The sequence below is a fragment of the Lipophrys pholis genome (genome assembly GCF_963383615.2).
Source record: "Lipophrys pholis genome assembly, chromosome: 14".
NCBI lineage: Eukaryota > Metazoa > Chordata > Actinopteri > Blenniiformes > Blenniidae > Lipophrys > Lipophrys pholis.
Window position 1 is genome coordinate 27,425,722 of NC_137633.1, and position 24,686 is coordinate 27,450,407.

Sequence of the window (24,686 nt, forward strand, 5' to 3'; positions counted from 1 at the left end):
TGCGCAGCTTTTCCTCAGGTACTCCATTCCCTAAGGCCTGGTTCTTGTGACGTCTTCAAGTGAAAATAGTAAACCTTTGCTGTGTTTTGAAGTTTGCAATCACCGGAAACTGAATTTTCTGAGGGCAATGTTCTCTAAATGCTCGGCTCTTCATCTCTGTGGAAACTTTAGTTCTGTGATCGTAGTAAATAGAGTTTCAGCTCATGTGAGAGCAGATGAATAACTACGACGGAGGATTCAGAGCGTTAGACGTGAACATTTCCTACCTTTTACTACATCATCATCTGCATACGTGGAGAACATTTCTTTTTTTTTGCCCTTGTTCTGTTCGACAGCTTGGGCAAACAACATGATGTGATCTAGAACCTTCTGGTGTCAGAACAGTTTTTGTTCTTGAACACGAAGAGACCTGGAGTCTCCTCCTGTTCATCCTGGGGGGTGGGGGGGTTAACATACAATACCCTTGTTAATGCTACATATATTATTTGCAGTTATCACACTGATCCAAATACTTTCCAACTGTTATTAGATTAAACCAGCCTGAGCAGCTCTATGTAGACAGTAAAATGATTTCCTAGATTAACCAGCCTGAGCAGCTCTATCTAGACAGTAAGATGATTTCCTAGATTAAACCAGCCTGAGCAGCTCTATCTAGAGTCTAGACAGTCACATGAAGCAGGAACATGAATTAACAAAGAAGCAACAACAAAAGAGGAACATGACTTTGAAAGTTGAACGAATGATAGAAAACCAGTGACATCAGTAACACATCTCATTGATGAGTGGAAGTGTGTGTGTGTGTGTGTGTGTGTGTGTGTGTGTGTGTGTGTGGTTTGAGAGATGGCCTCAGCCGCACACACACACACACCTCCCATATTTCAGGCCCTGGAGGTCTGTCTCAGTCAGATGTCCATCCAGAACCAGGAGCCCCACCGTCCCTCACCCCCCCAGATCAGGGAGCGAGGCAGACCCGGAGCGCGGCAGCAAGGGCCAGCCCGCCCCACCGGGGGAGGGGGGCAGAGGGAGGACCCACCCCACCCCCCCAGCCAGATGGCCCAGCTGGGGCCCAACGCCCAGCACCCCCAGCGGGACCACCCCCGGCCCAGAGCAGAGAACATTTCTTCATACAGACACCGAGGAGAACAAAAGGTTTACATCCTGCTGTTCTCTGTAAACGTTACGTTACTAAAACGGTAAACTGAACTCCACTGCAGCAGGCTGCTCTCCTCAGCATGGACTTTAAGAAGTTTTACACCTACAGTACTTTTCTAACCCAAAATCCCCCGTCATCGCCTCATTTCACCTCACAGTGTAATCTGTGTCTCTCTCCCTCTGCTGCGGCTCAAACACAAACGTCTGAACTCCATCAATCAGCGTTTCTCATTGTGAGGCAGCGTCACATCCTCTGGGCGGCTGCAGGGGAAAAGACGCTTGTTTCTTATAATTACAGCATCAAATCATTTCACTTTGAGTGAACCTACTCACCACCATGTGCAGATTCCCGACGCGCCGCCTCCTTCACGCTGGAGATAATTAAAGCAGGCTCACAGCTCAGCTGGATTTTCACATTTAATAATAGACAAAAATGTTCTGTCATTCTTTTTTATGTACATCAGTAATTACAAGGTCAGTAAGCTATTATCCTCAAGTTTTTGTTTTACACAGAGATTTCATCAGCTCATAGCAATGCTTGCTCGTCTCACATACAAAATAAGCTACGTACTGTCGTCACGTGTTTAAAAGCTCGGAGAAGTTCGCCGTTATTGATTCTCTTTTTTTTTTTTTTTTTTTTAAAACCATTCAACAAATGTCATCCACAATACTTTCTCATTATTTACAAAAAGAAAAAGAAAAAACAGCAACTGCTAAATTATACATATTAACAAACTACTTCCTCAATATATATAATGCCGCTATACAAAGAGAAGAAAGGAGTTCACAGTGACCTTATCCGAGGCTTCAACATGCGTATCAAAGCTTCTTAAATACACATTAATGCTGCCAGTGTTTGACCATGAAATCTACTTGTACTGAATATTAGGGAACATTTCCCGTCACTGTATAAATACGGATTTGCTGTACATTTCTAAGAGTTCATACGCAGGTTAATCAGCTGGAATAAGGCCAGAGTGAAGTTACGGGACAGTTTGAGGCTCGGAAAGCAGGAAAAGATACAGGAAGCTGCGATTCTCCGTAAATCAGAGTGAGCAGAACAGAGGAAGTGTCCCGAGACAGAAAATGTTCCAGTTTTCAGGATCTGGCGGCTCCGACAGGAAACATCTGGAGAATCCCGTCTTTAAGGAACCAGGAACGCACCATCAGAAATGTAAAGCTCACCAACATGGCCAGGCAGCAGATTTTAACCTTCAGCATGGGGTCCAACATGAGGCCCGTGGCCCAGAACCCACTCAGAACTAATCCAGAACCCACCATGAATTAATCCAGAACCCATCCAGAACTAATCCAGAACCCACCAAGAACTAATCCAGAACTGACCCGCGGGATGTTAAAATATCAACATTCTGGCTGGAATTTCTCAACAAAAGTATCTGCTGTTGAGACTTTCTGCACTTTGGAAAAGTTGTTTTAGCAGAAGATGCTGGGTGACGGTTCTGGACGCTCCGCCGTGGCGCTCCGCCGTGGCGCTCCGCCGTGGCGCTCCGCCGTGGCGCTCCGCCGTGGCGCTCCGCCGTGGCACATTAGAATCAGAGGGTGAAGCTGCAACTGAACGACTTGGTTCCGTCATTTCACTGTTTTTTGAACAAGAATGAAAACTGCCTTAAAGTTTTTTTTTTCTTTTCTTCAGATCTTTTTTGAGAAAGAAAATTAAATTACAAGCCAACGTGTTGAGCTAACACGAGGAGCTGACCAAACGTTTGTTTAAAAGTCGCCAGGTTACTGAAATGAGTTTTAAATCTTGGAATGTCGGAAATCTGCCTAATAAAGTCTCAGCCACTTTTTCATTTCAAACTCATCAGAGCAGATTTAAACATCCAAGTCTTATATTTGGTTGTCCAGCCACGCACCTGATAAAGTCAGTCTGAGACTCAGTTTGGTCATAACCGAGTGTCTTTCAGTTTTTCCTCAATCTAATTTTATAATATATATATATATATATATATATATATATAATCTCATACTGACAAAGCCTTGGGCCACTTGTGTCCCGACGGGGTCCCTCTAATGTGTCCCTGACCTCATGTTCAGACCAGGAAATCAAACAAACTAACATTAGGAACCACTGCGCTGCTGTTAAAGAGACGATGGTCTGAATGTCTTATTGGAGCGCAGCGCTGAACCCATGGCACATGAGGCACGTTACTAAATTTAGGTCAAAATCTGCTAAATCATCTTCAGATTACAGCTGCTGTCCTCCATCACAGTCCGTGCACGCCCACGCCGTCCCGAGAAGACGTCCCATCAGCAGAAAGGAGGAGACGAGAGCGGCTGCGTGGGCGGACCAGGGGTGAAAATGTCCCGGATAAAATGTTGAAACTGCAACATCTCTTGTAAATTTCCCTAATCGCCTCCGCAGCTCGGAGCGGTGGCGGCGAGCGGCCGCCAACAGCACATCTAGGTCAAACTCTGTTTACCAGTAATTGCTTTTCATTGCCCCCCCCCCCCCCCCCCCCCCGAGTAGGCAGGACGGCGGCAGAAGTAAATTTGGGGAGTTGAGTTTGTTTCCAGGTGAGTGAAATAAATAAAAAAAAGATCTGTTGGTCTCAAGCAGCAGTTTCCAATCTACCAACCAGCAGATCGCCTCCGAAATGGTTTCACCTCTTTTCCGTCTCACACCGACCCTAACCCTAACCCCACTGCCACTTTCAAGAGTCTTATTCTGCTTTTCTTTGAACTTGTGCTAATCTAATCTAATCTGACAGACCCCGGGCCTCAGGTTGGGAACCAGTGATCTGAACGAACCAGCCAGACTTCAGAACCTATGACCGGCAGGCGGTGCTGAGGCGGTGCGCTCCACTGCACCCATGAGCACAGGTCCTGGACGTCGACTCCTCCCTTCATAGTGAAGCAGAATCCACAGCGTCGGATTGTTGACCACCAACAGGGAGGGTGAGATCAGACCGTCGTCTCTACTGATGATGTGTTGATGTCATAGTAATCCTGCTCACTACCTTGGCAGACGACTTCTCAAAGTTACATTCATTTAGAAGAGAAAAACCATCTTGCTCCTCAGTGTGACGAACACGAGATCTGCTGAGTGGCGGTGGCGGCGGCGGCGCGATCAGCTTGTAAAGAGAGAGACAGGAGGAGCCGGAGGGTCCGAGAGCCACTGAGGTGAAAATGTTGCCGACGCTGCAGATCAAGATGTACGACACGAACGTTTCAGGCGTTCTGGTGTCGCGAGCACGTGGCTCATCTGAGGACGGCTAATGGGATCGCGCGGGTTATGCTAGCTCGCCGTTCTCTCGCCTCCGGGTCACTGCGCAGTCTTTCTCAGATTAAAGCCTCACCGGGTCTCACAGGACAGAAAAATGGGCTTTTTTCTCTCCACAGTTTGATTCAGAGTCTCTGAAATGCTAAACAAGTTAAAAATGATTAATCTGGAGATTTCAACCTGATCAATTACACAAAAACTTAAAAGTGTTTAAAAAACTCTCTTTGATCCAGGTTTTGGCGGAGCATCATGTGACGAGGTTATGCTGACCGTATCTCTCTCTCCATCCTTATTCACGCCGTCTTTTTTTTTTTTACTATTTCTGATTCACATTTTGATTTGAAATGCTAATTTACAGAAATCTGACATGAATTCAGTCGTTCTGTTAGCGAGGGCACTTGGACGACTCACTGGGGTTTTGAAACGTTAACTTTACTGAAATGAAACACATCTGAGGCATTTTGGTGTCTGGAGGACTTCCTGATCATTTTTCTATCCACATTTTGATCCTTTTAAACAAATTCATGTTTTTTTTCAGAAAACATAAATTCCTGCTAAAGACACTTGTTTTACGACTCAAGAAAAAGTGTTTGAAGGTCGACATTGTCTGCAAACAATCACTGGATGGTTGAGGAGACAGGTTTGTGGTAAAGATAAGAGTCAGTAAGGGAAAGACGGAAACAATCAAAACATAAATGCTGGGAGACGTTTAGTGTTTGAACTTCAATGTTCTCCAGCCCCCGGTGACTGAGGTGCAGCAGCAACCAGAGAAACTAAGTAAAAAAAGTCATTAATATCAGGTGCTCCGGCCACTTGGCGGTTGTCTCGGCACTATGGTTGCTCCCATCTCGGTGCGGTGGCGCTCGCGCAGCGCTCTATAATTGCAGAATGTCAACTCTGTTCATGCTTTCTGCTCTGACCTTTTCCCGCCGCTAAAACGTGGCCTTTAACCAGACGTGCAGCGGTTCTACGGCGTCGAGCACAAGTGAGAGTCGGCCACTAAATACGAGCGGCTCTTTAGGGCAGAATGCAACTTATTAAATTCTTCTATTAGCGCGCTGCTCGTAGGGGGGGGGGGGTATAAGCCAGAGTGGCGGGGCCACATGGCCTGCTCTATACTCGGCCTGCAGCTGTTGAATTGAGCAGGAGAGACCGGAGCAGCGCGGCGACGGCGAGCTGGCGGGATGACGTGAGAAACACACACCTGACACCTCAACTCTGGAAAGTCCTCCTGACATTTTAGAGCAAAAAGCTTTTTCTGAGGTTGAGACTCTTCACCACGTTTTTTATTTCCGGGCCAACGAGAACGAGATCGTCAAAGAAAAGAGAGATTAGTTTGTCTCAGGAGGTTCTTTACAGAAAGACTCTGGTTCTGTGATCTGGACCAGAACGTTTAAAGGTACATTTTTATCTACTCTTAAAACTCCACTTGGAGACATTTCAAGAAAACCAGACACTGGATTAAACCTGGATTATTTCAGAGGTGACCTGGACTCTTTAAAACAAAGTCAAGACTAAAAGTAGATTTTAGAGGAGAAATGTCCAGATTCTGTCTCGTCTTTAAATAAGAGCCAGAGTGGGAACACGAAACCAAATGGATCCGTCACTCAGGACTGGACCACTTTTACTACTTTGTTCTCTTCAAGCTCCGGCTGCAGACAAACAGTCCTGAAATGGTTGAAGAGGAAGAGGAAGAGGAAGGTGAAGGCGACCAACGTTTTGTTTCATGTTGAGAGCTGCTGAGATTCTCGGCCTCCACTGAAGCATCCATATGAACAGCGAAGCAGCGCGAACAAGAGAGATAACCCGGGGTCAGGAAGGCATTGAGCAGTGGGCTGTGGAGGCGGTGGGTGGGGGTGGGGTGGAGGAGGGGGCAGCAATTAGAAGCGATGGATTAGTTGCGTCACAGTTACAAGGCTGCGTGTTGACCCACACATGTCAGAATAATGACTGTGTGTGATGGCTGATCTATAAGAGGCTGTTTCACATGAGCTCCAGGAACCAAACTGCCAGACGATCGATGATTAAACACCACAGATCTCCTCGCCAGCAGCCGGACTCCAGCGCTGCTGCTGCAGGGCAGCATGCGGAGGCGCTTTGTTCTGTCCACCCTGCGGACGCTTCAGGAGGGCGGCGTCCGCACAGGAAACTCCAACATCTCCAACAGAAGGTCATGAGAGGAAGACTGAACACGACCAGGGAGGGTAGAGTCACACCTCAGTGTGTGTGTGTGTGTGTGTGTGTGTGTGTGTGTGTGTGTGTGTGTGTGTGTGTGTGTGTGTGTGTGTGTGTGTGTGTGAAGCTAAGCATGTCCAGTTTTGTTCCTGCCTTGAAATAACACAATACAAAAACCAAGAGCAACAATAACTTAAATAAAAGAAGAAAAGAAACAAACAGTTGCAGAGTTTGTGGATTTTTCCAAAACTATGAGACGAGGATCTCTTCTAGCAGCAAGCCGCGGCCGCCTCACGCTGCGAGGCGGTGTCGACAAATGTAAAATGTTCTGTTTCTGAAGGGGGAGGAGTCAGCACCTGCCCCCCCTCCCTCCCTCCCTCCCTGCCCCTTGTTGAGTCCAGTTTCAGTCGAAAGGGGGGGGGTCCTGTAGGAGGAGACGGGGGGGACCCATCGAGAACCCCCCCCCCCCGGCCCCTCACCGGAAAGTTCCCGTCCTGCGTCCCAGCATGCACGTCTCCTCGAGCAGACCGGAGCGTATCTCTGAGGGAGGGGGCCGAGGCGAGGGGCTGATGGGGGCCGCTGGGTGTCGGGGAGGGGGGTGGGGTCAGATACAGGTGGAGGGCTGTGCTGTGGGCTGCTGTTTCCGGTTCCTCAGGCCGCCCGGCTTCTCCTTGTAGCCCACACACATCTGCTGGGAGACGTCCACCAGCGCGCTCGCCACCGCCAGACCTGCAAACACAGACACAGTTTACCCACAATGCACTGCTCCCCTGCTGGTTTACACCCAGTTCACACGAGACCATTTCAAATGAAAACACTTCGTTTATGCGTTTCCTTTTCAGAAAAGTTTTGAATTTAAATGACAACATGTTGAAAACAATGTAGTTAGCATGTCAGGCCACTAGTTGGTGCTGTTGGTTGCTTTAGTAATGAAACACACACACACATACAGCAGAGAACAACGACCTCTAAACTTTAACAACAGGAGAACACCGACATTCTAGTGGACGGACCACCAAGTTGGATTGTTATTACGGTGACTTTCAAAATAAAAGTACCAAGTCCAGGAGAATATGTACTGGGAGTCATGACACCACGGAGGAAACTAAGTTCTGATTGTCTCAACTGAGCATGTGCAGAACTACTAGTTGCTAAGGTGGTGGTGACCAGGAGCAGAGCTTCAGAAAGGTTTTCCCCCGTTTCTATGGAGACGGAGTCAGAGCGTTTTAAAAAAGTTGTGTTTTCAGTGGTTCCAACGTTGTCGTGCATCGGATCCCCAAAGGCTAAAGAAGCTTTTCATTTCCACTTAAATCCATTGTGCTGTAAAGAGTTTCACACGGCCAAGAACCAATCACTGAAGTGGGAAAAATTCAATGTTTCATGCGAATTCAAAATAATGGAATTTTATATTTGTGAAAGAAAGATGTGATTAATCACTATTGATTCACAATAATTGTGCAATCGCCTAATCAAGAATGTTTAATTTGATCCCCATAAGAGAAATGTAAAGAATGGTAAAAATGAAATATATCTAATTAATTTAATAAAATATCATATTCCCTCTATCGTCTGTAACACTTGTTATTATGAAGCAACACATCATCACAAAAAATATGTGATTGGAAAAACTTTCATTATTTCATTTCTAAAGTGATAAAACTCATCTTCACATGTTCACTGATATTGTAAACTAAAGTTGATGTTAAAGCACTAATAGGAGTGAGTAAGTAAAATAAGGAAAAGGAGCATAAGTGGCTTTAAAAATAAGACATAATATACCCAACAAAGAAGAATTAAAGAAATGCAAATAGGTTGTGTAGATTTTTAAATATGAATTTCCATAAAACACAATAAATCCAGAATTGATGTGATTTTTCTGTCTGCAGATTTCCGATGCCGCTGCGGTTAGAAGGTTTGTGTTTCAGTTGACTTGAATAAAAAGCATTTATTGAAAAGAGGACAGTCCCTGTCGGTGGATGTTGTAACTTAAATCACTGATTCTGTAGGAAACCTTCCTGTCCGTCTGCACGCTGGAGCTCCTCACTACAACAAACTGTTTATCAACAGGAGCGCGCCAACTCATTCCAGCAGCAGGCGTTCGTCACAGCAGACGGCGAGTCGTCGTCGGCGTGCGAGCGGCCCGTGTGTTCCTGATAACATTGAAGGTGAAGTCACACTCGGCAGGTTTGATGAGGTTAAAATTAACCTCATTAAATTGGCGCCGTCTCTTTTCGGAGGAACAAACGCTGCAGCAGATACTTCAACATGAAATCTACTGCTCTGTTACTGCAGGCTGCAGAAGGAGAGGAGCTTCCAGTTCTCTCACCAGGACACCAACAGTCTTTCAGTTTATAATCAGGCCTTGAACTTTCCTGCGTTTTTTCGTGGCGCTGCCATAAGTTTAGACCTTCAGAAAAGTGACCTCAGCAAACACTGATATCTGTAATCTGATCAGATTATGAGGAATTTGTTCCAGAAACAGAATAATTCCGTATAGAAACGTGATAATGGCTCCTTATGCCTTTGGTTTGTTCAGATGTATTTTCTTTCATCTTTTCATGCTACATAAAACACATTAACATTAACAGAGGCACAAAACATGGATTTACACATATTACAGCAATTTAGCATTTTGGTAGTGAAGCTGGAGGTTTGGAGATCTGGAACACCTGATTCAACACACGGATCCTCCTCCTCTGTCAGCACTCCAAACATTTAGACTTTTCCTCTGCATGTTAGTAAGTGAATGAACTTCTGGGCCTGTGGTACACACTTATTATCTTATATTTCCTTTCTGTTTTTACAGACGTATAGAGCTAACATGTTGCTGTACATGGACAAAGTGTTCTGACGCAGCTTTCTTCTTTTCAGAAGTGTTTTTCTTCTCCAGTGTTATAAATGATGTCTTGAATAGAGATCAACCACCTTGTCCTTGCAGGTGTGACGTGTGAATGCTTCTTTTCCAAAAGGTCAAACACACGATGAAGTCCTGGTGAAATGTGATATTTCTAGGTTGAGTCTGGAACGTTGAGCAACTGGCTGGAAATGCAACGTTTCCTCTGTATTTGCTTTGATTGGGGTTAATGACTCACTGCCCTGTTCAGCCACGTCAGAGTCCCACTGTGGGACGTTCCCATGTCTCCTGTACCAAAGACCACTGCTCTGCTACTGGACGTGTTGATGCTGCTGCTTCCTTGTTAACGAAGCTGCTACAGGTTTGTTGGCTTTTTATGTCCGATGCTCCTCTTCTTCTTCAAACTGAGTCGAGGACTTTGGAGGTCAAGGCTGAACCCAATGGAGCAAAAAACAACATGTCAGGAAGGTGGTGTAGGAATTTTACTTTTCCAAATTCATCAGTTTACAGTTTGTAGTCGAGGCTCGCCCCGTTCCAATTACTCTGAAATGTTCACGTATAAATAACGTATAAAGCGCCTATTTGAGCTGCAACTCCCGAATGTATCAGAGCTGATGGAGTGTGAAGCAAGCACACACACACACACACACACACACACACACACACACACACACACACACACACACACACACACACACACACACACACACACACACACACACACACACACACACACACACACACACACACACACACACACACACACACACACACACACACACACACACACACACACACACACACACAGGTAGTGAAATCACAGGCTTGCAGTTCACGCAGTTATTAACTTACAGCACACTTCATTCATAATACTCTCTGAGCCATGAAATTCCAATAAACTCCATTTATCACCAATAACGGATGAATTTACTTCCATCGAGCTCACAGCGCTCACGGCAAAGCAGAAACTCGGCGGAGAGAAGCTGCATCACATGACGTGAAGCGCATCCGGTTCTGAGGCGGCTGCGGCCGCCGGCTCCATTAACCAGCGTTTTAGAAAAAAACTGATTTAAACAGAAGCTGTGACACAAAACAACAAACACCGGAAATCCAAAAGAATCTCAAGAAGAGACAGGACAGGACGGGAGAAGCAGGGAGGAACATGGTCTCAACAACATGTGTCCTGAAGGAAAGCTCCGCTGAGCAGAATTCCACATGAGGACCATGTGGTAATTAATAAAGGCCTCGGGCAGGTCTGGGAAGGAGACGGTGGGGGGGGGGGGGGGCAACGAGCATACACAGCTCTGAAGAAGAGAAGGAATACTGAGAGGAAGAGGTTTAGGCTTTTGTTTGTTTGAGTCCCCGAATGAGACGAGGAAGAAACCGGAAGAGGAAAACAAAGTTTTAAGAAGGTAAGTGAAGCAGAGTGAGAGAGAAGCAGAGAAAACAGATGGGAGAGTAAAGACAGCAGGTGACAGAGTGCAGGATGAAAGAAAGTAATGGACTCATTTCTCGGCGTTATCAGACTGTCCACAAGAGCTGTGAGGAGAAGCTCTGGAAAACCCGGGGATGAAGAGAGGGGCGGGAGAACGAAGCTGCAGCCTCCCTATTAGCATGGAGGGAAAACAGCGTGCAGACGGAGATGATGAGGAAGAGGAGATGAGACGGAAAGCAGCCTGGGTCTCATGGAGGAGATGAGGCGGAACGAAGAAGAAGCGGGAGGAAACAGCCGAGGACCAGCGGACCATCAGTCTGTTACTGTAAACACACCAGAGCAGGAGTGACGTGACTGATGGCTCCGTCTGCAAGGCCTCACAGTCTCACTTTGTTAATGAAGCTCATGATGGAGGACTGGAAACTACATCACTCCAGGTTCTTCGTCTCCAAGTGAGGAGAGTGTCTCTGCTTCCAGTTAGAAATAATGGAACTTTACACTGGAACGAAGCAACTCTTTTTTTAACGGCTTATGGAATTATTTTATCACCATCTGATTTGTGTAAAATACAAACGTTTATGTAGATAATATATTATTGGTTTTATATAGAGCTTTTCTGGACACTAGACGCTTTACATTGCAGTATTCATTCACTCCGTACTAGTATAACTACATAAACTACATATAGCCACAACTGCTCTGTGGTAGACTGACAGAAGTGAGGCTTCTAATCTGCGTCATCGGCCCTCCAACCACCACCAACCACTCACTCTCTCACTCACTCATTCACCCTCCGACCATAACCAACCACTTACTCTCTCACCCTCTGACTACCACCAACCAACCACTCACTCTCTCACTCATTCACCCACCAACCACTCACTCTCTCACGACATTCACCCTCTGACCACCACCAACCACTCACTCTCTCACTACATTCACCCTCTGACCACCACCAACCACTCACTCTCTCACTCATTCACCCTCCGACCACCACTAACCACTCACTCTCTCACTACATTCACCCTCTGACCACCACCAACCACTCACTCTCTCACGACATTCACCCTCTGACCACCACCAACCACTCACTCTCTCACGACATTCACCCTCTGACCACCACCAACCACTCACTCTCTCACTATATTCACCCTCTGACCACCACCAACCACTCACTCTCTCACGACATTCACCCTCTGACCACCACCAACCACTCATTCTCTCACTACATTCACCCTCTGACCACCACCAACCACTCCCTCCCTCATGACATTCACCCTCCAACCACCACCAACCACTCACTCTCTCACTCATTCACCCTCCGACCACCACTAACCACTCACTCTCTCACTACATTCACCCTCCGACCACCACCAACCACTCACTCTCTCACTCATTCACCCTCCGACCACCACTAACCACTCACTCTCTCACTGCATTCACTCTCTGATCACCACCAACCACTCACTCTCTCACTTCATTCACCCTCCGACCACCAGCAACCACTCACTCTCTCACTACATTCACCCTCTGACCACCACCAACCACTCACTCTCTCACTCATTCACCCTCCAACCACCACCAACCACTCACTCTCTCACTCATTCACCCTCCAACCACTCACTCTCTCACTCATTCACCATCCAACCACCACCAACCACTCACTCTCTCACTCATTCACGTTCCAACCACCACCAACCACTCACTCTCTCACTACATTCACGTTCCAACCACCACCAACCACTCACTCTCTCACGACATTCACCCTCTGACCACCACCAACCACTCACTCTCTCACGACATTCACCCTCTGACCACCACCAACCACTCACTCTCTCACTATATTCACCCTCTGACCACCACCAACCACTCACTCTCTCACTACATTCACCCTCTGACCACCACCAACCACTCATTCTCTCACTACATTCACCCTCTGACCACCACCAACCACTCCCTCCCTCATGACATTCACCCTCCAACCACCACCAACCACTCACTCTCTCACTCATTCACCCTCCGACCACCACTAACCACTCACTCTCTCACTACATTCACCCTCCGACCACCACCAACCACTCACTCTCTCACTCATTCACCCTCCGACCACCACTAACCACTCACTCTCTCACTGCATTCACTCTCTGATCACCACCAACCACTCACTCTCTCACTTCATTCACCCTCCGACCACCAGCAACCACTCACTCTCTCACGACATTCACTCTCTGACCACCACCAACCACTCACTCTCTCACTTCATTCACCCTCCGACCACCACCAACCACTCACTCTCTCACGACATTCACCCTCTGACCACCACCAACCACTCACTCTCTCACGACATTCACCCTCCGACCACCACCAACCACTCACTCTCTCACGACATTCACCCTCTGACCACCACCAACCACTCACTCTCTCACGACATTCACCCTCCGACCACCACCAACCACTCACTCTCTCACGACATTCACCCTCCGACCACCACCAACCACTCACTCTCTCACGACATTCACCCTCTGACCACCACCAACCACTCACTCTCTCACGACATTCACTCTCTGATCACCACCAACCACTCACTCTCTCACGACATTCACTCTCTGATCACCACCAACCACTCACTCTCTCACGACATTCACCCTCCGACCACCACCAACCACTCACTCTCTCACGACATTCACTCTCTGATCACCACCAACCACTCACTCTCTCACTTCATTCACCCTCCGACCACCACCAACCACTCACTCTCTCACGGCATTCACCCTCTGACCACCACCAACCACTCACTCTCTCACGGCATTCACCCTCTGACCACCACCAACCACTCACTCCCTCACGACATTCACCCTCTGACCACCACCAACCACTCACTCACTCACGACATTCACCCTCCGACCACCACCAACCACTCACTCTCTCACTACATTCACCCTCTGACCACCACCAACCACTCACTCTCTCACGACATTCACCCTCTGACCACCACCAACCACTCACTCTCTCACGACATTCACCCTCCGACCACCACCAACCACTCACTCTCTCACGACATTCACCCTCTGACCACCACCAACCACTGCTCTTTCTCTTGCCTCCAATGTATGTCGTGTTTAGTTTTTCCACACACTTTAACTTCCAAGTATCATAAAATAATGGGATTTTTCCACTAGGAACAGGCTGTAGCATCAGAATGATTACGAATGCTTCAGGATATCAGGTGAAGACATGACAATCTTGTCGAGAATTGGAATAACACAACGATTTGTGACAAATGCATTTATATAGACGATGTTAATGTATTTGTGTGCTGCATGAAAGCACAGTGCAATTAAAGTATTTTTGATGATACATGTATATTGCATGTTAATATAATATTGTGATATACTGAGAAGCTCTAATTATCATAATTATCATGCTGTAATCTTGAAAATAGGATAATCTTAAAAATAGAAATAATAGTCTTATTTTTCTTTCTTTACCTCGATTCTTTTTTCTTTTTTTTTTTTTTAACAATTAATGAGAACAGTTTGATTTGAAAAGAGATGCACTGCCTGCTGAGACCTTTTAGAAACTCCTCACTATGTGAGAAGTGAACATGTTGGATGATGAGCAGAAACAAACTGAACCTGACTGATGGACTGTTGTGGCTGAACGTGACGATAAGAATCAGAACCTGACGAAGGAACAAACAGAGATGGATGTGAGAGAAGCTGCAGCTTCACATTCATCATTATCTTTTTAGCTTACTTATGTTTGTCAACTGCAGCGACGGCAAACATTTTCGCTTGTTTCCTGTAAGAAGACTAAAGTGCAGCTCACTGACCAACAACAGCAGTTAAATTCAGCTGGTGTGTGTGTGTGTGTGTGTGTGTGTGTGTGTGTGTGTGTGTGTGTGTGTGTGTGTGTGTGTGTGTGTGTGTGTGTGTGTGTGGAGTTTGGATCATAAAGGAAAAACAAAAGGATCAAAAGGCTCAAACTGTCATGGTCCAAGTAGAAGTGAAGCTTGAGTCGGTGAGACGGAGGGAGGAAGTGAGATGAAGGGAGGAGAAGTGGAGGAGGACAGGAAGGAGCTGTGGCGTCTTACCAGACTGTCCTGGAGGAGGGATGCCGCCGGTGCCCCTGGGTAACCGAACGAAGATGGAGAGCACAGCAGCTTTGTTTCCAAAGCACGGCTCCAGGGCGATGGGCTTCGGGACGGACTGTGGAAACAAAATAAAAAATATAAGTATCACACATCACAAGCGTCCAAATCCTGGTGAACACACGCCACTTTCAAAGACTGGGATAACATGGGCTTTGCTCGTACTCTTCCTGTTTGTGTCAGAATGCATGGAAACTAAAAAAAAAAGAAGCTTTTTGTTTTTTATCTCCAGCTGGGATTCACACACTGATCTGCAGGCACAAATTGCCGCCCTCCTCCCAACACGGAGGAACATTTCATGACGATGCTGCCGGTGTGCAGCCCGGGCGACGCCTGGATGCAAGCACATTGGTGTCGGTGGTGCAGTCCTGTCACCGCAGGCTGTCTGACACACTCCACTCTGTAAAACCAACATCTCTTGTTTATCAGCAGCTCATCCAGATGACTTCCTCCTCCCTCGTCAGGCTCTGCTCGCCTCCTACAATATTCATGGCTTCACCTGAACGCAGGACCTGGATATGGACAATGCCTCCATCCGGGCTGCATACAGATGATTCCTGACGTCTTCCTCAGTGGAGCCGGACACAGAAAACTAGGCCGTGGCACGCTTTCACACACTCCTGACACCGCCTGTGTTCTCACACACACACACACACACACACACACACACACACACACACACACACACACACACACACACACACACACACACACACACACACACACACACACACACACACACACACACACACACACACACACACACACACACACACACACACACACACACACACACACACACACACACACACACACACACACACAGTAATGATATTCAGGCTTTGACCCATTTTACACATTTATTCTGCGCTCCGTCTCTCTGAGGTTTACCTTTCATACACACCCACCCCCACCCGCACACACACATCACATCTCACCTCTCTCATACATGCAGACCCCCCCCCCCCCCCCCCCCCCCCACACACACACACCCACCCGCACGCGCACACGCACACGCCTCGGGTGTGATGATGTTGTAACAGAGAGAATACTCTGGATTTGTTTACAGGTGTGTGTGTGTGTGTGTGTGTGTGTGTGTGTGTGTGTGTGTGTGTGTGTGTGTGTGTGTGTGTGTGTGTGTGTGTGTGTGTGTGTGTGTGTGTGTGTGTGTGTGTGTGTGTGTTTTCAGGTACAATTTGACGGCAGAGGGCATTTTATTCTCTATTATCTTCAGTGTGTTTGTGTCAGAAGCTTTCGGGCTCACTCAGCTTTTCCTGCACATCGTTTTCTTGTTTGAATATTATTTCACCTAAAAGCTGCTCGGCTGCTTTGTTTCATCTCTGGAACATTTCTGTTGCATTTTCGCTCTTTCAGGCTGGAATTACAGCTCTCAGAAGACAGAAAACGCACATTTCTGTGCATCTCTGCAGAGAAGTTATGTGAGACTGTAAAGCACAAAGAAGCTGGTAAATAAAGTTTAAAACCAAACTCGCTGCAGGTACAGTCTGTGAGCCCTGCACACTCCTCCGAATGCCAAGACATACTGATATCACAGGAGGAGGATCACTGTACACACATTTCTACCAGATAATCTTAATGACTCTGAAACAGGAAAGATATTTTAGACTCTGTTTAGACGACAACATTTCAGGTCAAAACGCATAGTCTTTGCGTCAGTGTTATTGTTGATCGACTGAGCATGTGCAGAAGAACTATTTATGACGTCGGACCAGGAGCTGTCAACTCGGAGACGGAGCCTGAGCATTTTCAGAATAGTTGCGTTTTATTTTTGTTTCCATGGAGAAAGAGATTTCAAAATGTTCCACCTTGGGAACCCTTTTTAAAAAGTTGCATTGTCAGTGGATCTGAGCACTGTTGTCGAGTAAACAGACCCCCAAAATCCAACAAAACGTTTTTTTGTCACTTAATGAGTAAACGGAGCCTAAAAGTGGAAGTTATCACATACAGGCACATATTGAATAGAAATGAATAGGTGGCAGATGTGTAACTTATCATAATAACTATCTCAAACGCTTGTGTTTATAGTTGTGCACTGTTGACTTTGTTTAATGATCTGAAATTAAAATGTTATTAGTAGGTTGTATGTTTATGTTTTGTTTTGTGGCTCTTTGCCTGCAGCACATTTCAGTTCATGTGGAATGAACAGGAGGCAGAGCGGTGACACTGGAGCAAACATGATTTATCATTTATTTACTATTTTTCTCTTGTAAATAATACACACACACACACCCCCCGCAGCAGCAGCAGCAGCAGCAGCACACACACACACACACACACACACACACACACACACACACACACACACACACACACACACACACACACACACACACACACACACACACACACACACACACACACACACACACACACACACACACACACACACACACACACACACACACACACACACACACACACCTTTAACTTGTACGAGGATAAACTTGGAGACCTTCGTTACAAATCGAGCAGATCGAAGCTGTTTTTAATGTTTTCCATGTAAGAGAAACAATCTCTTAAACTGCATTTAGTTTTTGTTTGTCTTCCCCTGTGCAGACTGCAGGTTAATGAAACTTAATGATAGACTTAAACTATGAGGATAAATCAAACTGACTCATGATTCTGTGGAGGGTTAGCTGCCCTGGGGTGGGGGGTGGTTGGTGGGGGTGGGGGGAGTAGCTGCTCTGGTGAACTTAGCTGTTCTGAAGGGTTTTACTTTTTAGTTACTTTACTGAAGTAAAGAAAAAGTTGTGATAATCTTTACAGTTGGAATTTAAAAGGTCTGTTCAAAACAAAAAGTTGAAAGAGGATTTGAAGCCGTTTCTATCGGGAGTGATGCGGAACCAGAGACTGACGGGACCAGAGACTGATGGGACCGAAAAGTGACGGGACCAGAGATCGACAGAACCAGAGACTGACGGGACTGGAGAGCGATGGGACCGAAAAGTGACGGGACCAGAGACTGATGGGACTGGAGAGCGATGGGACCGACCAGAGACTGACGGGACTGGAGAGCGATGGGACCGAAGAGTGACGGGACCAGAGACTGACGGGACTGGAGAGTGATGGGACCAGAGACCGACGCGACGGGACCAGAGTCCGATGGGAATGGAGAGCGATGGGACCAGAGACTGACGGGACTGGAGAGTGATGGGACCAGAGACCGACGCGACGGGACCAGAGTCCGATGGGAATGGAGAGCGACGGGAGCAGAGACTGACGGGACGAGACCAGATATTGACGGGACGGGACAACGTCAGGAATCTTGCGGTCTCTATAATGAGCAGCTGATCTTCCCGGGCTGTGCTCAGTCTTTAACGCCACTAGCTGGATGAAGCTCCACCTCTCTGCTACTCTAATTTGGATGACGATGGTTCAGAAGGTTTGGCAACTACTAAAAAAATCTACTGTATGTTAGTGGCAGAGAACAAACAAGTCAGAGTTTATTAAAGAATGAGAGTTTGATCTTCTATTTTAACATAAAAGTCTAATTGAAAGGCTGTAAACTGAGTTTATTAGATCAAAAAGCACCAACTTGATCATTTCTACCTTAAAATACATTTATCTTTAGATAATTAAGAGAATAATCATAATAGATTTTTGTTGTCTTCTTACATGAATCATTTTTAATTATCTGACGGGTCATTAGGAAGACGGCTGGTTCAGAAGAAGACGGACGTCTGCTGCTTTAATTTCACTTAATTTACAAAACTTCTCCATCAAAGTCAGAAACCTAAACTCCAACATGGATTTTATAACTAGTATTTCTTGAAATTTGGTGAATAAAGCCAAAAACATGTGAATCCAAGCTGTTGTGTTTTGGCCGAGGACACCGTGGGACCCAGTCAAAGAGGCTCTGGATGCACTTAAGAGACGAGCCTCAAAAAGGCAGGAGCGCGACGTGGGAAGCCCACATGAAAGTGTTTGATTTTTCATTTGATTACAGTAGCTGTGGACGTGGTCTCAGAGGGCCATGGAACCTTAATATCCATTACAGCTCTAGTGAGAAATGAATGACGAGTCGATAACGAGGTAAGACAACAGAGGCGCTCCATTTAACCATCATTTCTGCCCATTTCTCAAAATCACAGAGCCACAAAATCATTACATTCAGCTGACGTCGCGGTGCTGAGAAATGGGACTTAAAAAATACTGACAAGCGTTCCAATACAACATTAGGTGGTGCAATATCACGCTCGGCTAATTCCGCTCCTCGATCCCACGGTATAAGAGAAGATGAAACAATTATTTTGGCCTTGCCAGAAGCGGTCCAAACAGGCCCGGTTTGCTCCAGTCTGCAGGTCTGTTTGTGCCTCGGGCTACATGGATTTCTCATCCAGTGTGCTTACAATTGAAAAATGAAGAGGGGGGGGGGGGGGGGGGGGGGGGGAGTGTCTGGGATAACCTGAACACATCTGCACTGGAGAAGAGAAATAAATAAAGACGAGAAGAGACAGACTGGCAGCTTTTAATTTCAGTGTTGAGCGTCCTTGACTCGTCTGCCAACTACCACTTCCACTGCAGCAGCAGCTTCCTGCTTGTTTATGCTCGTTTCTGTTCCTCTGACGGGAGAATGTCGTCCTGGAAGCGCAGACCAGGTGAATGTGAAGAGGCTGAAGCAGGATCCCCTCAGTAGGCCTCGTTTCATAATCTGACTGCAGCATTGTGACTGACGGACAAACTCAATTTTAACTTCACAGAACAAATCAGGAGCTTCACTGTCCGGTTCTGGACCCTTCCACACAGAACACACACACAATTTATCTCCTTCAGCACATGGAAGCCATTTCATTTGGTCTCATGGCAAAATAAAGGAAAACAAAACGCAACACCTTGACAAAATTCAATTAGCCTCCTTTTAAACTCCTCGCCTCAGATGTTCCCTGAAGGTAGCGTCTCTTCCTGTGGTCTTCTTCAGAAGCTGCGTGTTAATAACATTCCCAGCAGATGCTTTTGTTTTATAGCGTTGGAGCAGCAACTCGACCCCCCCCCTCACCCACCAACCCCCACCCGCTCCACTCAGGAGACTTATCTGGACCGGCCAGGCAGAGCGGCGTAAGGTTCGCTTAAATTACCTCCGGTAATTAGCCCAGCATGCAGGACACACACACACACACACACACACACACACACACACACACACACACACACACACACACACACACACACACACACACACACACACACACACACACACACACACACACACACACACACACACACACACACACACACACACACACACACACACACACACACACACACACACACACACACACACACACACACACACACACACACACACACACACACACACACACACACACACACACACAGTTGTTTTCCTTCACTTGGTTTCTGTTTGCTCATATATTATTTTGCAGCCGATGAGGACAGAAGCACCATATTGCGGCGTGTTTACACTGAAGGTTGCAAAAAAATAAAGATAAATAACTTCAGGTTCAGGCTTTATTTTACATAAACAGAAGTTTGGTTTTTAATCTAAAAAGAAAATCCAGAAGTTAAATGAGAAATGCTCAGAAATGTAAGAGGACGACCCCCGCCCTATTACTGAGCTTAAAGCACATTGTGCCCCCCCCAAAGCAAAACAAAACACTCAACCCTTGACAGGGGGATTAGATCCAGACATGAATCTACTCGTGCTAATTGTAGGAGTTCAATTATGTTATAAGCACAATGTTCTCTAAAGTCAAACAACTTCATGGACTGTTAAATTTATAATCACACAAATAATCTCCTGCCAAAAATATTCATGATAGAAGAAGTGGTTATAATATACATTTTATGAATGTGTTAAAAAAAACATTTCTTAAAGGGGGACATGTAAGAGGAAGTGGGATAATCAGTGGGTATATCGTGAGATCATTGATTAGATTAATCGTTACCTGGATGTCTATCTAAATATCCATCCACCTATCTATACATCTACTTACCTATTCAATTCAATTCAACTTTATTCATAAAGCACCAAATACAACACAGTCATTTCTCTGTGCTTTTCACAGAAAGAAACTCAACAAATCCACATGAGGAAGCAGAGTGACAGTGGAAAGGAAAAACCCTTGAAGCAGGATGAAACCTGCAGAACCAGACTCAGAGCTGGAGGCTTTCTGCTATTCTGGATGGGGTGAGGGGGAAAGGAGAGGACAGATAGATGGGGAGGAGCACTCAGACCCTGGTTCGAGTTGGGAAATATCTATCATGACAGTACAGGATTGTAAGTACATATTATTTAGTATAAGATAAATAGCGAAACGTGGTGGTTATTGATTCCTCTGTTTACTGTCTGAAATCAGCAGCAGAAACCTGAGGAGGAGGAGGAGGAAGAGGAGGAGGAGGACGAGTAGGTAACATGACCTGGACCACCAGATCCAGGAAGCGGCTGATATCAAGACAACCAACCAATGACTGATGGACGACGCGGAGGCTCTAATCATGGCCGCACAAAAACAGGCGCTGAGCAGAAGGGTCGTAGAGGCCAGGGTCTACATAGTAGAAATGTATTGTTCCTATGTTGGATGTATACACTCTATTTTTTGTGAAGGTATTCAGAACAGTGTAAAGTGTGGTTCTCTGGCGAGAGAACGTAATATTTGTTGTGACGCCAAATATCTTTTGGGAAAATCTCAAAGTTAAGTTGATCTGTTATTAAGCCCTAAACACAACCACTGACTGACTGGTGAATATGATGCAGCATTTGTGGCTTTATGGCATGATTTTACATTTTTTGTCAATTTCTCCTTGAAACTGATGGACAGATTCATTTTTACCCACACCAGTAGATCAGGGTCCACACCAGTAGATCAGGGTCCACACCAGTAGATCAGGGTCCACACCAGTGGATCAGGGTCCACACCAGTGGATCAGGGTCCACACCAGTAGATCAGGGTCCACACCAGTGGATCAGGGTCCACACCAGTGGTTCAGGGTCTATACCAGTGGATCAGGGTCCACACCAGTAGATCAGGGTCTACACCAGTGGATCAGGGTCTACACCAGTGGTTTAGGGTCCACACCAGTGGATCAGGGTCTACACCAGTGGATCAGGGTCCACACCAGTGGATCAGGGTCTACACCAGTGGATCAGGGTCTACACCAGTGGATCAGATCCAAGGTGCAGGCTGGGTCAGGACGCCCCAGAGATGGTCCAGTTAGATGAAGCAGGATCATCGTACATGAGAGACATAACCAAATATCTAGGATAGTGTACAGAAACATCTGGACCCAAAATGGATTCCAAATGAATCCTGGCGGGGGGGGTTGAGATCAACAGGACTAAGGTCCTGCGGGAATTCAGCTTCCAGAACGACAAACAGCTGCTGGAGAAGCAACTAAACATGGCGGTTGACCAACAACAGAAGAGGGCAGCAGTGATCGATGTGGTAGTAGCCGCTGACAACAACATCAGAAAGAAAGAATCAGAAAGAGGTTCAACTACCGAGGACTGAAGGAACAGCTGGAACAGATGTGGAGGGCTAAAGCTGCCGCGGTCCTGTAGTAGCAGGACTCGGACTGGGAGAGTGGAACTACCATCAAATCCTCCACAGACGATTCTCACTCGACATTTTCCACACGGACCCTTCGGCTCGTGGCCATACAGGACAGCCTAATGCCGGTGAGGCACCAGCTGCACACAAATTAAATGTTTTAGTTCCAGTCGTCTTGTTTTTTGTTTTTCAGCTGGATTCTGTTTGTTTGGTCGAAGTGAAAATTATTCATGAGATGTGAGTCACCAGTGGATCTCCAGGTGAGGCCAGAGAGACCACAGAGAAAACACTTCTGTGTGATGAAAACACCTCCAGTATCACAAACTGTCTCCCTCCAGATGGTTAGAAAAAATTAATTGCCTTATTTGTCCAAGAAAATGACCCAAACTGCCTTTTATGATGGAAGAAGGTTTGAAAAGAAAACCAGATGAGCTGTGTTTCTAAGGTTGGTGTCAGACAAGCACACAATGTGTCACATAATAATAAGAAGTTAACATTAATACTGTTTCCTGGCTTGTAATGCTGCCAAACATGAAGTTTTAAGTCATGAAAGTTGCATGGCGGCTTTAAAAATCAATTCGAGAAAATACACCTTAAGTGTATGTAATAATGCTGCACCATGTTAGATATGACAGAAACGTTCCTTCCCCGTCTCTTTTCCCAGATTCCCTCCATTCCCGCCTCGTATGTCCTGTGTTGGTGGTATCTATGAATGGAGGCGGCGTCACAGAGGTAATCACCTGCCTGTGAATAGATCTCCTCACTGGAGCAACTCTGGACTTCACATCCAGCCTATAAACAACTTTAATGATCTGCAGCTCGCCGTGCGGCGCCCAGCCTCCCGCGAGCTGCGATTGCTCGCCTTAATGCACGACTGTAGCCTCCCGATAAAAAACTGCACGGAAACAAGAGGAGGAAGCTGCTGCGAGCGGCTCCATCTGAGCCGGGACGAGATACGATAGAGCAAACTCACCGTCGGAGCAGGAGGAGGCACTGAAAGCTCAGGGAGGAGATCTAAATTGGATCTTTGCTCTCAGGCTGCTCCTGACGGAGAGCGGGGGGGGGGGGGGGGGGCTAATACAACAGCGAGTTCGGTTCTAAGGGTGTCAGGAAAGTGAAAATAAGGGTAAAGTAAAAGACAAAAGAATTAATGAAATTAAACTGTAAACGATGGAAGAGAAACCAAAGCTGAGGAAGGGGAATGAAGTACATGGAAGAAAGGAGAGATGAAAGAATAATAAAATGAGAGAAAGCAGAAGGAGGCGTGAGGAGAGGGAAACGGAAGAGAAGAGGAGGATGAAATGAGGCTGAAACAAAAAAGATGAAAAAAGATGATAAAAACCAGGAGAGAAGAAGAGGAAGAAGAGTAAAAAAGAAAAAATGATAGTGCGATAGAAAAACTGGGAAAAAGAAGATAAGGAAAAAGAGGAGAAAAAAAATATTAAACTATGCAGAGAACAAAAACTGGTGTTAAGAAAACAGAAAGAAAGAAAGAATTCCTCACATTCAATTGTGCACTTTGAAGCTTTTGTGTGTGTGTGTGTGCGTGTGTGTGTGTGTGTGTGCGTGTGTGTGGGTGTGTGCGTGTGTGTGTGTGTGCGTGTGTGTGTGTGTGTGTGTTACATCATCAGATTTCTTTCTTTCTCAATAAAAGTAGACTTTCATTGAGCTAAAACTAAATTTCAATAAATGATTCCATTTACACCAATCAAGAGTGAAATAGTAACAGAGCTAATAATGCTAATGCTAACAGGCAGAGAGAGAGAGAGAGAGAGAGAGAGAGAGAGAGAGAGAGAGAGAGAGAGAGAGAGAGAGAGAGAGCGAGAGAGAGAGAGCGAGAGAGAGAGAGAGACTATGTTTACAACTGTAACTAAATTTCAGTGATAGGTATTGTGTTGCTAATTCTTTTATAGTGATCTAATACTATAATGGTGTAACAGTAATCTATTACTTTAAAGCATGTTTTATGTGAATGTTTGCTCGCATCACTCTTAGTTACTGACTAAGTTACAGACTGTATTTGTGCATTAATCAGCACAAACTAAAGCTTTATAAAAATGCTTCAATTGATCTCATCTGAGTGTGAAAAGCAGAAACAGACGGAAACTAAATTAACTATCAACACAAAACATTGTGATGATAGTTTGAAT

General features: G+C 46.0%; 1 protein-coding gene across 1 annotated transcript in view; it reads right to left on the reverse strand.

Moving 5' to 3' along the window:
- Positions 1-4,680: 4,680 nt before the first annotated feature.
- The window catches only part of atrn (attractin), a 152,513-nt gene continuing 132,507 nt past the window's right edge, over positions 4,681-24,686 (reverse strand). The window contains exons 28-29 of the mRNA XM_080480151.1: positions 14,951-15,065; positions 4,681-7,297 (exon numbers count right to left, since the gene is read on the reverse strand). Of these exons, the coding sequence (XP_080336277.1) occupies positions 7,173-7,297; positions 14,951-15,065 (240 nt within the window). The 3' untranslated portion in view covers positions 4,681-7,172. The remainder of the gene's footprint in view (positions 7,298-14,950; positions 15,066-24,686) is intronic.